The sequence below is a fragment of the Lampris incognitus genome, chromosome 9 (assembly GCF_029633865.1).
Source record: "Lampris incognitus isolate fLamInc1 chromosome 9, fLamInc1.hap2, whole genome shotgun sequence".
NCBI classification, from domain to species: Eukaryota; Metazoa; Chordata; class Actinopteri; order Lampriformes; family Lampridae; genus Lampris; species Lampris incognitus.
Window position 1 is genome coordinate 31,795,093 of NC_079219.1, and position 15,697 is coordinate 31,810,789.

General features: G+C 48.1%; 1 protein-coding gene across 1 annotated transcript in view; it reads right to left on the minus strand.

Moving 5' to 3' along the window:
* The window catches only part of LOC130118069 (galanin receptor type 1-like), a 42,780-nt gene extending 27,418 nt beyond the window's left edge, over positions 1-15,362 (minus strand). Inside the window, exons 1-2 of the mRNA XM_056286381.1 lie at positions 14,558-15,362; positions 14,381-14,446 (exon numbers count right to left, since the gene is read on the minus strand). Of these exons, the coding sequence (XP_056142356.1) occupies positions 14,381-14,446; positions 14,558-15,223 (732 nt within the window). The 5' untranslated portion in view covers positions 15,224-15,362. The remainder of the gene's footprint in view (positions 1-14,380; positions 14,447-14,557) is intronic.
* Positions 15,363-15,697: the final 335 nt, after the last annotated feature.

The window sequence follows — 15,697 nt, forward strand, 5'->3', positions numbered from 1 at the left end:
ACTACATGGCTGGTGTGTTCATCCCAAGTGAGGTCCTTGGTAATGTGGACACCGAGGTACTTAAGCTCTTGACCCTCTTTACAGCAGTACCGTTGATGGTGATGGGGTCCAGCCTCCCCCCTCTCTTCCTGTAGTCCACAATCAGCTCCTTGGTTTTGTCGATGTTGAGAGAGAGGTTATTCTCCTGGCACCACTTTGTTAGACTGTTAACCTCTCTCCTGTATGCCGTCTCATCATCGTCAGTGATCAGACCCATCACCGTCGTGTCATCAGCAAACTTTATCACCAATTTGGAGCTATGTGTGGCCACACAGTCATGGGTGTACAGGGAGTAGAGGAGGGGACTCAGGACACAGCCCTGGGGGGCTCCTGTGTTGAGGGGCAGAGGTGTTGGAGCCCATCCTCACCACCTGGCGTCGGCTCGACAGGAAGTTCAGGATCCAGCTGCACAGGCTGGGGCTGAGTCCTAAGTCCCTGAGCTTGGTGTAGAGTCTGGAGGGGACTATGGTGTTGAATGCTGAGCTGTAGTCTACAAACAGCATTCTCACATAGGAGTTCCTTTTGTCCCGATGGGTGAGGGCGGTATGGAATGTAGTGGTCATTGCGTCATCAGTGGATCTATTTTGTCGGTAAGGCAAATTGGTGGGGGTCAAGCGTAACATGCTAAAGATTAGTCCCTTAACAAGCCTTGCAAAGCATTTACTCACTATGGGAGTGAGAGCAACAGGGCGCCAATCATTCAAGCATGTTACCTTGGTCTTCTTCGATACTGGCACAATGACTGATGATTTAAAGCAGGAGGGGACTACACACAGGGAAAGGGAGAGGCTGAAAATATCCGGGAATACTAGTGTTGCCACCCATTCCGGTTTCCGATTGTTCTCTTTTTTGAGTGACTGTCCCGGGAAAGAAATATTCTCTATTCATGTCCCGTTTTTTTGTGAAAATGTACTTCTAATTTAGAATGTCATAACTCTGTCATGTATCTGGAAAGAACCCAAAAGCAGACGGGACAACCAGGTAAGGGAAGAAATCAAGTCTTTATTGAAGTGGCCGATCCCAGGGGTAGAGCAGGAGTTGGCTCAGTGGCAGGTAGACTGGCAGGCAGAAGTCCATGAATGGCTACATTCCAGCGAAGACTGGTCCACAGTGGAGGCTTTTTAAGGGTGAGGGCGATTGCTTGATGGCCAGCTGGTGTGCCGGGGTGAAGGAGGGGTCAGCAGGTGTCAGCTGGTGTGCCGGGGTGAAGGAGGGGTCAGCAGGTGTCAAGGGAGGCCAGCTGGTGTGCCGGGGTGAAGGAGGGATCAGCAGGTGTCAAGGGAGAGAGGGCGATTGCTTTGATGGCCAGCTGGGCGATTGCTTTGATGGCCAGCTGGTGTGCCGGGGTGAAGGGGGGGGGGTCAGCAGTTGTCAAGGGAGAGGGGCTGTGACAGTACCCCCCCTCTGAGGGGCGCCACCAGGCGACCTACCAGGCCCGTCAGGGTGCGTCCTGTGGAAGTCCCGGATGAGGTTCGCGTCCAGGACAAGGTGACGAGGTACCTAACACCTTTCCTCTGGGCCATATCCCTCCCAGTCAACGAGATACTGCAGGCCGCGACCGCGGCGACGAGAGTCCAGGAGACGATGAACAGTGTAAGCAGGATGATCGTTGATCATACGATGAGGCGGGGGCGGGGGGGGGCGGAGGAACTAGAGGGCTGGTAGAGACAGGTTTGAGGCAGGACACATGGAAGGAAGGGTGAACCCGGAGAGTGCGGGGCAGCTTCAGATGGACCACAGAGGGGTTAATGACTTTGACAATGGAAAAGGGACCAATATACCTGGGGGACAGTTTTTTAGCGTCCGATTTCAAGGGTAGATCCTTGGTAGAGAGCCATACCTGGTCACCAGGGGAGTAGTCCGGAGCAGGGGTGCGATGACGATCCGCCAAGCGCTGGTAACGGCCGGAGGCCCTGAGCAGTGCAGCACGGGTTCGCCGCCAGGTCCGACAGCACCGACGGACATGGGCCTGGACAGACGGAACCGGAATGTCTAACTCTTGAAAAGGAAAAAGGGGAGGCTGATAGCCGTAAAGGCATTGAAAAGGGGACAACCCAGTAACAGACGATGGCAAAGTGTTATGGGCATATTCTACCCAGGGAAGTTGTGAGGACCAAGAGGATGAGTTGGCAGACACCAGACAGCGGAGAACAGTCTCCAATGCCTGGTTGGCCCTCTCGGCCTGGCCATTGGTCTGAGGATGGAACCCCGATGACAGGCTGACGGTGGCACCGATGGCAGAGCAGAAAGCCTTCCAGACAGCAGAAGTGAACTGGGGGCCACGGTCAGACACTATATCACGGAGAAGACCGTGGACCCGGAAAACCTCCCTGATCAGCAGATCCGCAGTCTCTCTGGCCGAAGGCAGTTTAGACAAGGGCAAAATGTTAACAAATTTACTGACGCGATCAACAACAGTCAGTACAACGGTGTTACCGTCGGAGGTGGGCAGACCAGAGACGAAATCCAAGGACAGATGCGACCAGGGACGGTGTGGAACAGGCAGGGGGCGCAGCAGACCGGCACTGGCCCGAGTGGAGGGCTTATTCTGGGCACAAACAGGACAGGCAGAAACAAAAGACCCAGTATCCTCCGTCATGGAAGGCCACCAGAACCGCCTACGGAGGAAGGCTAGGGTACGGGTTACTCCAGGATGGCAGGTAAGTTTGGAAGAGTGAGCTCACTGCAACACACTAGATTTAACAGCGTCTGGAACAAACAAGCGCCCAGGGGGACCGTTACCTGGGTCAGGCTGAGTCTGTTGTGCTGCCATGACCTCCCTTTCAATGTTCCAGCTGACAGCCGCAACCACACAGGTAGAGGGAACGATGGTGTCAGGTTGGAGCTTGGGCTCAGACTCCTTCCCATGCACACGAGACAGAGCATCGGGCTTGGCATTCCTGGAGCCAGGTCTGTACGTCAAAGAAAAATTAAAACGACCAAAAAAGAGCGCCCACCTGGCTTGGTGCGCGGTGAGTCGCTTTGCTGACTGGATGTATTCCAGTTTCTTATGGTCAGTCCACACTATAAAAGGAAGCTCAGACCCCTCCAGAAAATGTCGCCATTCCTCCAGTGCCAATTTCACCGCCAGGAGCTCACGATTCCCCACATCATAGTTCCTTTCAGCTGGGGAGAGACGGCGAGACAGGAAGGCACAGGGGTGTGTCTTGCCATCCTCACTGGAGCGCTGAGAAAGGACTGCCCCCACCCCAATCTCAGAGGCGTCCACTTCTACAACGAACTGCTTGGTTGGGTCTGGCTGGATGAGGATAGGAGCTGTGGTGAAGCGGTGCTTGAGGGCTTGGAAAGCTGCCTCTGCTACAGGGGTCCACAGGAACTGTCTGGAGGTGGAGGTAAGAGCGGTTAGTGGGGCCGCAACACGGCTGTAATTGCGGATGAACCGTCTGTAGAAGTTGGCAAAACCGAGGAACCTCTGAAGCTGCTTACGGCTTGTCGGGCTTGGCCACTCAAGAACCGCTCTGACCTTGGCAGGGTCCATTCTCACCTGCCCATCGGCCACGATGTAGCCCAGGAAGGTGACTGAAGGGGCATGGAATTCGCACTTCTCTGCTTTTACGAAAAGGCGGTTCTCCAGAAGCCGTTGAAGGACTTGGCGGATGTGCATAACATGCTCTGACAGGTCTCTGGAAAAAATCAGGATATCATCCAGGTAAACAAAAACGAAACGATCCAACATGTCACGTAGGACGTCACTGACCAGACTCTGGAAGACAGCTGGGGCATTAGTGAGACCAAATGGCATCACCAGATATTCAAAATGCCCCAGGGGGGTGTTGAAGGCAGTCTTCCATTCATCTCCATCTCGAACCCGGACCAGGTGGTAAGCATTGCGGAGGTCTAGTTTAGTGAACACTGTGGCTCCCTGGAGAGAATCAAAAGCAGAAGTCATGAGGGGCAGAGGATACTTATTCTTGACTGTGATGTTATTGAGGCCTCTATAGTCAATACACGGACGGAGGGTCTTGTCCTTCTTGGCCACAAAAAAGAACCCCGCACCAAGGGGTGACGATGAAGGGCGAATAAGACCAGCAGCCAAGGAGTCCTTGATGTACCTCTCCATGGACTCCCGCTCAGGCTTGGAGAGGCTATATAGACGGCTGCTGGGGAGGGGCGGGTCCCGGGCTAGCGGAGGCACTAAGTTGGGTCTGGATTCCGGAGATCTTTGAGCCGAGCTCACGGAGGGCGTCAGCCATCCCCTGTAGCACCTGGCTGTGCTGGCCGAGTACCGATTCCTGGTTGGCTACAGCCTGGCAGACCGTGGCCAGGTCTGTGGTGGAATGGTCTGCTGGATCCATAGCGGCTGGAAACGTACTGTCACATATCTTGAAAGAACCCAAAAGCAGACGGGACAACCAGGTAAGGGAAGAAATCAAGTCTTTATTGTAGTGGCCGATCCCAGGGGTAGAGCAGGAGTTGGCTCAGTGGCAGGTAGACTGGCAGGCAGAAGTCCATGAATGGCTACGTTTCAGCGAAGACTGGTCCACAGTGGAGGCTTTTTAAGGGTGAGGGCGATTGCTTGATGGCCAGCTGGTGTGCCGGGGTGAAGGAGGGGTCAGCAGGTGTCAGCTGGTGTGCCGGGGTGAAGGAGGGGTCAGCAGGTGTCAAGGGAGGCCAGCTGGTGTGCCGGGGTGAAGGAGGGGTCAGCAGGTGTCAAGGGAGAGAGGGCGATTGCTTTGATGGCCAGCTGGTGTGCCAGGGGGAAGGGGGGGGGTCAGCAGGTGTCAAGGGAGAGAGGGCGATTGCTTTGATGGCCAGCTGGGCGATTGCTTTGATGGCCAGCTGGTGTGCCGGGGTGAAGGGGGGGTCAGCAGGTGTCAAGGGAGAGGGGCTGTGACAAATTCTCAATAAAACCTAATTTGGGTTCATCTACTGCTGTTCTGTTTTCTTGCTGTTTACGTTTAGACATCCAATCCTGTGTCTGTAAACAGGTAAAAATTGGTAAAACAGCAATGATTGACCATAGGCCTATGTATACTTTTATTTCATTGGTAGCAGAAATAGGAAAGCGTACCTTATCACCTAGCAGCTGCCTGCCTGTCAGTCTGCCGCGCGCATCCACTTCAACGAACCTACCGTGAGTGAGTTCAGCTAGCTAGCCTACTAGCCTATAAACCTTCAATTTATTTTGTCATTTTTGTGAAATGGGGAAGAGACGGACGATGAGGACGAGAGAACAAAATCAGACAAGCCACCAGCATCAGAGAAAAAAAAACTATTTACAACGTACAACTCAGACTGGGCAAAAAGAGAGAACTTTTCTGAATGGGTAAGGCCAACCCAAGGAGACCCCTTCTCCGCCACGTGTGTTTTGTGTTCAGCCAAAATTTCAGTTAAATATGAAAGGAAAACGGCGCTGGAAAACCATGCAAAAACAAAGAAGCACCAGAATTCTGCATCAAGCAAACGCAAAACTATAGCCATTGCAACCTTTATGACAAACAAAAAAGGTTCACCAGAGGAAGACAGTGTAGCAGTTGCGGCGCTTACCAGTGTATGCCACAGTGTAATTCATGGCCACAGCTACTTAAAAACGGATTGTGGCAGTAAAGTAAGTGCAAAGATCTTTCATGATTCGAGTATTGCCACAAAAATGTCACGTGGAAGAACAAAAAGCGAAGCTTTAGTTCAAAATGTGCTAGCACCTTACAGTCAAGAGGGTTTAGCTACAGAACTGAAACAGACCCCATATTTTGCTGTCTGTTCTGATACATCAAACTCGGGCAACGCCGAACTATATCCATACACAGTCCAATACGTCCATGAAGACGAGGGTGTTAAATATGGACAATTGGAATTTTACGAGGACCCCCATGAAACGAGCAACGCTATCTACGAACAAATTGTGGATATGACAGAAACAAATGGCCCGTCTGTCAGCCAGATGAGGGCATATGGAGCTGACAATGCATGTAATGACAATGCATGTAAATTTTGGCAAGCATAATTCAGTTTTTCCAAAATTGAAAGAAGTCAGCCCACACATCATAAAGGGCAACTGCAAATGCCACTTGATCCACAACACCCTGAAAAACGCGAACAGACTTCTCAGCGCTGCAGGTTATGGTGTTGAATGCACTGTCCTAAAGATCTACAGCGAATTCTCATGCTCAGCCAAAAAAGCAGAATCTCTGAAAGAGTTTTGTGAGTTTACTTCAATAAAGTACAAAGAGATACTGAGGCTTGTACCAACCCGTTGGTTAGCTCTCTTGCCTGCAATTCGGCGGATCTTGCTTGGAGTGTTGGCCTGCCCTGAAGTGTTATTTTTTTGTCACTGGGAAAGAAGGACTGTCCTGACATTATCTGGAAGGCTATGTGCAGAAGTGGTGCTGATGCTGCCGATAGCAGTGATGAGGATGAAGCGACGCTGCTTGAATGTTTCCTGTTGCTGATGCACAACGTCATGCAGGAATTTGACAGCGCAATACGGAAGTTGGAAAATGAGAGCGCTACTCTACTGGATGTTCACGGAGTGATGAGCCGATTGCGCAGCCAATTAATCTCACGCCGTGCAGACAGATTTTATGGTAGTAAAACGAAGCAAGCATTCCGAAAACTGACGGCAAGAGCACAGACGGAGTTCACAACACTGGCCGACAGCTTCTTTGAAAAGGCTGTTCCGTACCTAGAGGCAAAATTCGATTTTGAGGATCCATTTATGTCTAATGCTGGCTGTCTGCGACTAAGTGGCCTTATGCAATGGGATGCACTCGAGCGATTGGTCGACAAACTAGCTCTGGGCATTGATGAAGACAGACTGCATCAGGACTACACTGTTCTGAACTCTGTATTTGAAAGCATCCCAGAAGAGCTGGCACCAGACAAGAAATGGGCTTTTTTTTTAACAAGGAGAAAGAAGCAACTGCATTGCTCCAAGTGGTATCTTTTGTCTGCCCTCGCCAGCAACACCTATGCTGAGCATGTATTTAGCCACACGGAGGATGTCTGGTCAGATAAAAGGAACAGGATGTCAGTGGGGTTGCTTAAAGCAGAGCTTCAAGTCAGACTAAACTTCAAAGTGTCATGCTTGGAGTTTAAAACATTAATCAAGGGACAGCAGAGACTCCTACAAGCAGCAAAAAGGAACGACAAGTACACATGGAAAAGGTGAGAAATGTCAGTGTTAGGTTTCCCAAATTCATTAAGTTAAAAAGTTGTTTATAATCTATTAGGCTATAATACATCTAATCATGTTTTCCTCTATATTTTTTAAATCTGTATTTAATGTAGAAAGGCACAGCAGCAGGAGTCCAGAGTGAGTGCAACTGCGTCAGGGTCAGCCAGTGCGTCAGGGAGTGCATCTGCATCAGGGAGAGCGTCTGTGTCAGGACAAATATAGGTAAGAGAGGCAATAGGGAGTCCTACAAATGTTAACATAGTATATTTGCAAATATGGTTTAATCCCCCGCGCCGCGCGTCGAATGTCCCGGTTTTTCACAAATCGAATGTGGCAACCCTAGTGAAGACACCCGCCAGCTGGCTGCGCACGCTCTGATCACCCGGCCTGGAATGCCGTCCGGGCCGGCTGCTTTGTTGGTGTTCACGCGCATGAGTGACCTGCGCACGTCGGACTCGGCGATGGCCAGCACGCTGTCCATATCGGCAACGGTGGAGTGTTCTTCCGGGAGGTTGGTGTCAAAAACCTCAAACCGAACGAAAAAACTATTGACCTCGTCTGGGAGGGAGGCAGCAGCATTGGCTAAGATGCTGGGTCCCCTTTTGAAGTCCGATATTGTGTGTAATCCCTGCCACATGCTACATGGGTCGTTAGCACTTAGTTGTTCCTAGATTTTCCTGCTGTATTCTCGTTTGGCTGCTTTGATCGCTTTCCGGAGATCATAGAAGGCTTTCTTCTTCTCCGCTTCGTCTCCCGTGGCGAAGGCGGTGTCTTGTGCTGCAAGAGCAGACTGAACGGAACTGTTTTAGTTGGCACTGTAGTAACTTGAACGACACGTATACTTTATAATAAGAAAGCTTTGCTTAACGGAATGGGACCGATAGCCGAATTGCAGTGCACTAACCGTCCGCGAGCACTGACATGGCACATACGCAATGGACTGACGGACAGAACACATTTACTTCCTGTGTGACGTCCTTAAGGGTCCGGGGACCCCGTAAAAGAATAATAATAAAACTAGTCCTGTTTAACTCATTATAACACTTACAAAACTTATCCCCCCTTAAGCTAAATTTCCCCTGTGGACAGAAAAACATTTAACAACAGAAGTCTTGTACACCTCATGGATCTCCTCCATTACTTGTGAGCGCCCCTGAGGTGGGACCACCACTCTGGAGCCCCAGACAACACAGCCGTCTTGGACGCCTAGTTCATATTTTCGTTTAGCATAAAGCCTTAGTCTCTCATCCTCTACCACAGGGGGCCAACCCTGCATGAGGAATCTTTTCACCTGAGACAGTACCGTGCCCCTCTCTGTCCACTGTTTGATTTGTTTGGCAGTCACAGGAGAAGTTAAAAGTCTGTCCAGCCAGAAAACTGTCTCTGGAGGCACCACGGTCTGGGTGGGTGTGTCAGGCAAAGGGAGCCAACTCAGCGCATCCGCGTTTGCGTTGTCCTCCCCTGCTCTGTAGACTATAGTGTACTGGTAGGCTGACAACGTCTCGCTGATGCCATGGAAGGAATACACTTAAGCTCACTAAAAAGGCTCATTAGCAGTTTGTGGTCAGTACATATGGTAAATGCCCGACCGTAGAGGTACTGATGAAAACGTTTAACAGCAAACACAACAGTTAGACCCTCCTTGTGTAGCTGGGAGTAGCTCTTCTCAACTCGTGTCAATGACCGTGATGCGACTCTAACACGTTTACTTCCTGTGTGACGCCCTAAAGGGTCCGGGGACCCCATAAAAGATTAATAAAACTAGTCCTGTTTAACTCGTTATAACACTTACAACAGACACCAGCTCCTCAATGCTCTTCCGGATGAACTCAATAACTGCTTCCGTGTACTCGTCAATGTTGCGATCCGACGAATCACGGATCATGTCCCAGTCGTCCTGTAATACGGCATCCGATTGGTTAGAACAACAACGTATCGTCCTCACGGTGGGTGCTGCTTGCTTCAATTTCTGCCTATAGGCAGGCAGGAGCAGGATAGAAGAGTGATCCGAACGGTGGGCAGAGGAGGGGTTTGTGGGCATTGCGGAAAGGAGAAAAAGCAATGATTAAGTAAGCTATCTCCCCGTGTGCTAACACTGATGTGTTGAAGGTATTTCGGTAATACTTTCCGCAGAGATGCTTTGTTGAAATCCCCAACCACGATAAAAGCAGCCCCAGGTGCAAATGTTCCACGTTGCTGATTGTCCTGTACAGTTCCTTGAGTTCCAGGTCCGAGTTGGCATCAGACGGGATGTACACAGCTATCACAACAACAGCTGTGAACTCTGGGCAGCCAAAATGGCCGGCACAGTAGCGCGAGATATTCGAGGTCCGGGGAACAGAAAGACTTGAGAGAAAGAATGCTCCTAGGGGGTAGTGTAACGTGCACGAATAAAATGTAGCGAATTTGGGGGAGCAGCCCGGGAACCGCCACAGCCGGGACGCGAAACAGTCGCTATCCTCCGCACCGCGGGCGACAACGTTAACTACTCGACTAAAGGGTCCGACCCCTTAGCCAAGGGCTAACGTATCTACTTATTCGTGCACGTTACAATAAGTAAAAAGCGGCAACGTCCTTATACGGGTGTGTGTGGCCTCGGATGAACTTTGTGTCGAGTGTGTACAGAGGTCCATCCATGTGTGTGGATTGGTCACAAGCCTTATTGTCACTACTTATTGGAGCAACTTTGCTAAGTTGTGCTAAGAATATTCCTTGGTCAAAAGTGTAGTCATTGACTCACAAATACGTTATTACTGATAAGATAAGAGAGGTTTCCTTTGGAATTTTACATAATTTTTACCCTGCAAAGCATTTTCTCAAGAAATGTAAGGCCAATATAAATATAAATTGTTGTTTTTGCTCGGCTCATCCAGAAACTGTGCCCCCCACCTTTTTTTGTGGCATTGTCATTATTCTAGTCATGGAAAGATGTTTCAAAATGTATTTCAAAATTTATTAGTGACACCTTATACGTGGATTTTGCATTGTTTATGAGTATTGTGGGAGTGCAGGAATGAGGAGACAGAGCGATGGAGTCGAGTCAATTCCGTTTACTCGCCACACAAAACGACACCGAAACAGCACAATCTCTCGTGGCAACCCGCTAATCGCTAGGCTGCTGCAAACATGGCTCCACCCCTGAAACTCTAAGCAGTGCCTACGTCAGCACTCCGAACGTCTGCCTTAAAGGAGCAGCAGCCCCTGGTGAATCTACCCTCAATTGTGTATCACCACAGTATAATATTTTCGGATTCTTTGCCTATGACAAATTTGAGGAAAGAGCATATATCATAAATCTATTGATTATTCTAGCTAAATTACATACGCGTAAGTGCAAGTTTATAAACCAAAGACCCCTTTTTATTGTTTTTTTAAAGGTTTTGAACAGTGCATACAAAGTATTAATTCTAGTGGCAATAAAAAGGCCCAAAAACTGTAATGGCACGTGTTCACTGTAAAATATGTATGTAAATGAATTGTGATCTTAGCGGCTGTCTCTTAAATGTTTTTGTTTTCTTTTCCTTTTTTATTTTTTATTTGGCCTACCCTCCTGGCATGTTTGTTTGTACTGTAGTCATTCATGTTGTAAAAATGTGACATGTTTACAACTTGTTGTCAATTAGTCAAGAAAGGAAGAAAAAAAAGATTAAAGAAAAAAAAATGACGTCCTTACACGGCGCCATCTTGTTTAAAAAAATGTTGTCTGTAGGGACGCCCGACCAAGCCGGAGGCAACGCGGTGATTCGATCCTGCGATCTTGTGTTGGTAGGAAACGGAACCGCTACGCTACCCGGACGCCCCAAATAATTACACATTTTTGATGAATGTCGAAAAAAATGTTCAAAAATACACAATTATAATTTTATTAAAAAAATCAATTTTATTTTGCTGATATATGGATGTCTGTATGGTACCACTGTTCTGCTCTCTCTCTCTCTCTCTCTCTCTCTCTCTCTCTCTCTCTCTCTCTCTCTCTCTCTCTCTCTATATATATATATATATATATATATATATATATATATACACACACACCTCAGTAGTCCTCGAGGATGGAAAAAAAGAACCTCTATGAGTACATATAAATCAGAAAGAGCGCCCTCCAGGATGAACTGCTGAGTGAGTACCTCAGGAAGCGGAAGACAGTGCGGAGGAAAAAGAAGAGGAGGTATCATGGAAAACCAAGTCCCTCCATGCGCTGTACCATCAACAGACAGAAGATGTGGTTGATAGGGAGAAATCCTACCAGTAGCTAGAAAAGGCTGGACTGAAGGACAGAACAGAGGCTGTGATCATAGCAGCACAAGCACAGGCACTCAGGACCAGATCGGTTGAGGCAGGGGTTTACCTCACCAGACAAGACAAAGTGCAAAGACGCCCCTGAAACAGTCCAGCACGTAGCCACAGGGTGTAAGATGCTAGCTGGGGAAGCATACACTGAAAGGCATAACCAAGTGGCTGAGATAATGTACAGGAACATCTGTACTGAATACAGCCTGGAAGTCCCCAAGTTCAAATGAGAGATGCCACCAAATGTGGTTGAGAATGGCGGAGCTAAGATCCTGTGGGACTTCATTTCAGAGTGACAAGCAGGTGCTGGTGTACCAACCAGACATTGTGGTGGTTGACAAGGAACAGGAGACAGCCATCGTGATCAGTGTAGTAATCCTGAGCGGCGGCCACATCAGGGAGAAAGATTATGAGCAGCTAGAGAAATACCAAGGGCTGAGAGAACTAGATCAGATGTGGAAGGTGAAATCCACAGTAGTCCCAGTGGTAATAGGAGCACTAGGGGCTGTGACCCCCAAACTGGGAAAGTGGCTCCAGCAGATTCCAGAAACAACATCTGAGATCTCTGCCCAGAAGAGTGCAGTCCAAGGAACAGCTAAGATACTGCACAGAACCCTCAAACTCCCAGGCCTCTGGTAGAGGACCCGAGCTTGAAGAAGACTCGCACACCACCTGAAAAAGGGTGAGAGGGAGATTTTTTTAGACCTTGATTGTAATGGGAAATAAGCTTTTCTTCAATGAGCTTGACAAATACAACTGCACATACCTTTTGATAGAGGATTATAAAAGTCATGCATCGTTTTAGAAACAGCCAAAGAGAGTAACAGGATCTGTCTCCTTCCTGTTGTGTGCTCCTGGGGCTGATGAAAAGTTGTCTAGCTATATTTTAGGACACTTTGTAGTTTACCTTGTTCATCCAGCTGTAACGGACATGTAGTTTCGCACAAATGGTGCCACAGTGATCTACCAAGGCCAAAGCTAAAGCACACAAACTGATTAAGCGTTACTCTGAACTTTCCTTCCTAGAAAGACGCTGCTCCTGTGTGAATCATTTTTCTCACAGCATTGTCGATGTGTCCACATGTGCATTTTGAGACAGCAAATAAATAAAAGCTTGGAGACGCAACATCATAACGATTCCCAAAAAAAAAAAATCAACAGTTTTTTTGTTGGAGGTTTAAACAAAAAAATGTAAAGCTCATTCTCGTGTATAAACCTTGATTTACATCCAAGACATTTGTGGCTACAGGAGATCACTGGGTATTTGCGAATGTGTACTTTGTTTAGCAACTGGAAACATTTGCTGTGTGTGTGTGTGTGTGTGTGTGTGTGTTGACTATCTTTTTTTGTGGCATTTTCCACCTTTATTTGATAGCGATAGTAGAGAGAGATAGAAAAGGCAGGGGAGAGAGAAGGGATGACATGCAGCAAAGGGCCTGGGCCAGATTCGATCCCAGGCCACTGCGGTAAGGACTCAGCCTTATATGTGGTATGCAGTCTACCAGCTTAGCCACCGGGGTGCCCCTCATTTATATTTTTTATTCAATTGCCAAGTTCAAGACAGCAGCATTGGCTTGGTTCAACATACCCACAGTATATGCATTGTTTGCAAAACATTCATCATCAGGTAATTTGTGAGTTTGTGTATTATCTGTGTAGAATGTAAAACTGAATTGCCCTTCTGAGATAAATAAAGTCTGTATCTGAATCTGAATTAATCATAAAGTTTTCAACGTAATCCTTACATCCCTGCACACCACTTTAACCTCATCAGTGCATCTTTGATTACATGTGTCCAGCAAAACCCTAAAACATCTCCTTTAACATCCAGCCCTGGTCTCTGTTAAAGTGCTCAGCCAAGTCTACGTATTTATATCCAGGTGCAGGTAAGCTGCATGCTGGTTATGTGGCCAGCTGTGAGACCAATGACCAGGCAGAGACATGTTTTAGTCTGTGGCCCCAATCAAGTGAGCAAAGGAGAGACACTGGCACCCTGGGAGCGAAATAACCACATCTGAGAATGATAACAACAACAATCAGCATCCTTTCGTTCTTTCTCTGCTCCACTTTGCTCAAATGTGCCAAGATAACAATGAGAGATTGCTCGTGTAATGGCTATTTAACAGCAAACATGCAATTGATGTACCAGAAGGTTCTTTCAGCAAAAAAACAAGACGACTGCCTTCACCCTGGTTGGTTTTTGTTTTGAAGTTGTGTAATTTAATTGAGGGTTTGTCTCCTTTGAATAACATGTAAAGGTGACACACCTTCCTTAATGGCCCTGGTGGTTTCCCTTTGTCTGCCAAGAAAACAAAAGTCTGCAGGTCACTGTGCTTACTGTGTGCTCGGTAAAGGTCAAGCTCTAGACAGAGAAAATGCATCAAGGGTAGTACGAGGATAGGACCCTCCCTGCGTCTGGGCTCCATTAGAGCCTTGACGTTTGTGTATGCAATGTTATCATGGTCAACTGTTGTTATCGCCATTATCAATCATCACTATTATCATGATCATGGACAGGAGTAACACACACACACACACACACACACACACACACACACACACACACACACACACACACACACACACACACACACACGTGTGTGTGTGTGTGTGTGTGTTACTTTGTTACTTAGTGATCAGTTGGACTCCAAACTCGTTATTCTCTTTTCCAGATTCCACATTTTGTGAGCTTTATCAATGCACCTGAATAAGGACAGTCATTTTCCCCTCAGACCTTTTTCTGAACGATTCAACAAGTGACAGTGGATATAATCGAAGAGTTCATGCCAAAGAGTACAACTTTCAGAGTGCATTCTCTATTCTGTAAACTTATTACTTGTTGCCCTCTACCTTCCACTCCTCCCCTTTTTGGCAAACAGAATCAACGAGTACTACTGTGTGAGTAAATGGTCTACATACCTTCTTTTTCGATGCTTCTGACTTTTTTGATATGTTTCTTAGTTTTTTGTGCAAGTGATTTAAAACCTGTCAGCGAAAAAAATATATATAAGTAAAACATATCTAAAATATTCAATGGATCTTTGTTCGTCATAAATAAATCTGCGCAAATGCAAACCACCAAAGAGATGAGCTTACCTTTGCGTAACAGAACGAAATCAGCAAAAGGGGGAACACGTAACCAAAAACGAACGTGCACACGACATAGATCTTCTTCTGGTTTTGATCGGGCCAAACTTCCCAACAAAAAGTGAGATTCTCCCCACTCTGAAACAAGTTCTGGTAGTACATGACGGGTGCTGCCATCGCCAGGGACAGCATCCAGATGACCACCACGCCGATGAGAGCGTGCCTCGCTACGCGGATGGAGGAGGACTTTCTGGAATGCACGATGGCAATATACCGGTCCACGGACATGGCGGAGAGGGTGAAGATGCTCACCAGCATGGACACGGTGAAAAAGTAGTGGATGAATTTGCAGATGAAGGCGCCCAATATCCATGTCGGCATCATGTAGACTGTGGACTGGAAGGGGACGCAAAACAGCAGGTAGGAGAGGTCTGCTATGCTGAGGTTGAGGATGAAGATGTTGGTGGTACTGCGGGGCTTACCGGGTTTGCTCCGGGCCAGCACGGTGATGACCACGGAGTTCCCCAGCACGCCCAATGTGAAGATGAGGCCGAACACCAGCAGCGTAATGAAGTTGTCCGTGCCAATCCCGAAGAGAAGTTTCGCATCTTCTTCCTGCGCCCCGGTGCAGTTCCACGGCTCCGGGAAAGGACCGCCAAACTTGGACAGGTTCATGTTTGCCTTTTCTTTTCCCTTCCTCTTGCGTAACGGGGGGATTTTAGCCAAGATTAAGTCACCAGTGTGAAATTTTGGCTTGCGTTCATGGCACACGCACGCCTGCAAGTCGTCCTTGTCCTGCCGTTGCTGTTGCGGGTCTTTGTAGAGCGGGTCTCATGGCGCATCCCCCCCCCCCCCCGCGGTTCCATGGACGCGTTCAACGAGCAGCCTCTTCTTACTGGTCAAAACACCACAGAAGCATGATTCATCTGTGCAGTGTTCGTAATACCACTGTGTGTGAGTCGTGGAACCCTCTTGGTGAATGATATACTTCCGTCTAAATACTCGGTTTAATCAGTGTCGGCGCCAGAACAAATCTGACGGCCGGGCCTACGGTTTTCACGGGGTGGGGGGGGGGGGCATGAGCATTAAGGCTGTCAAATTTACATTCTATATTTGAATATTCTTCGATTGTGAATTTTTATTAATTAT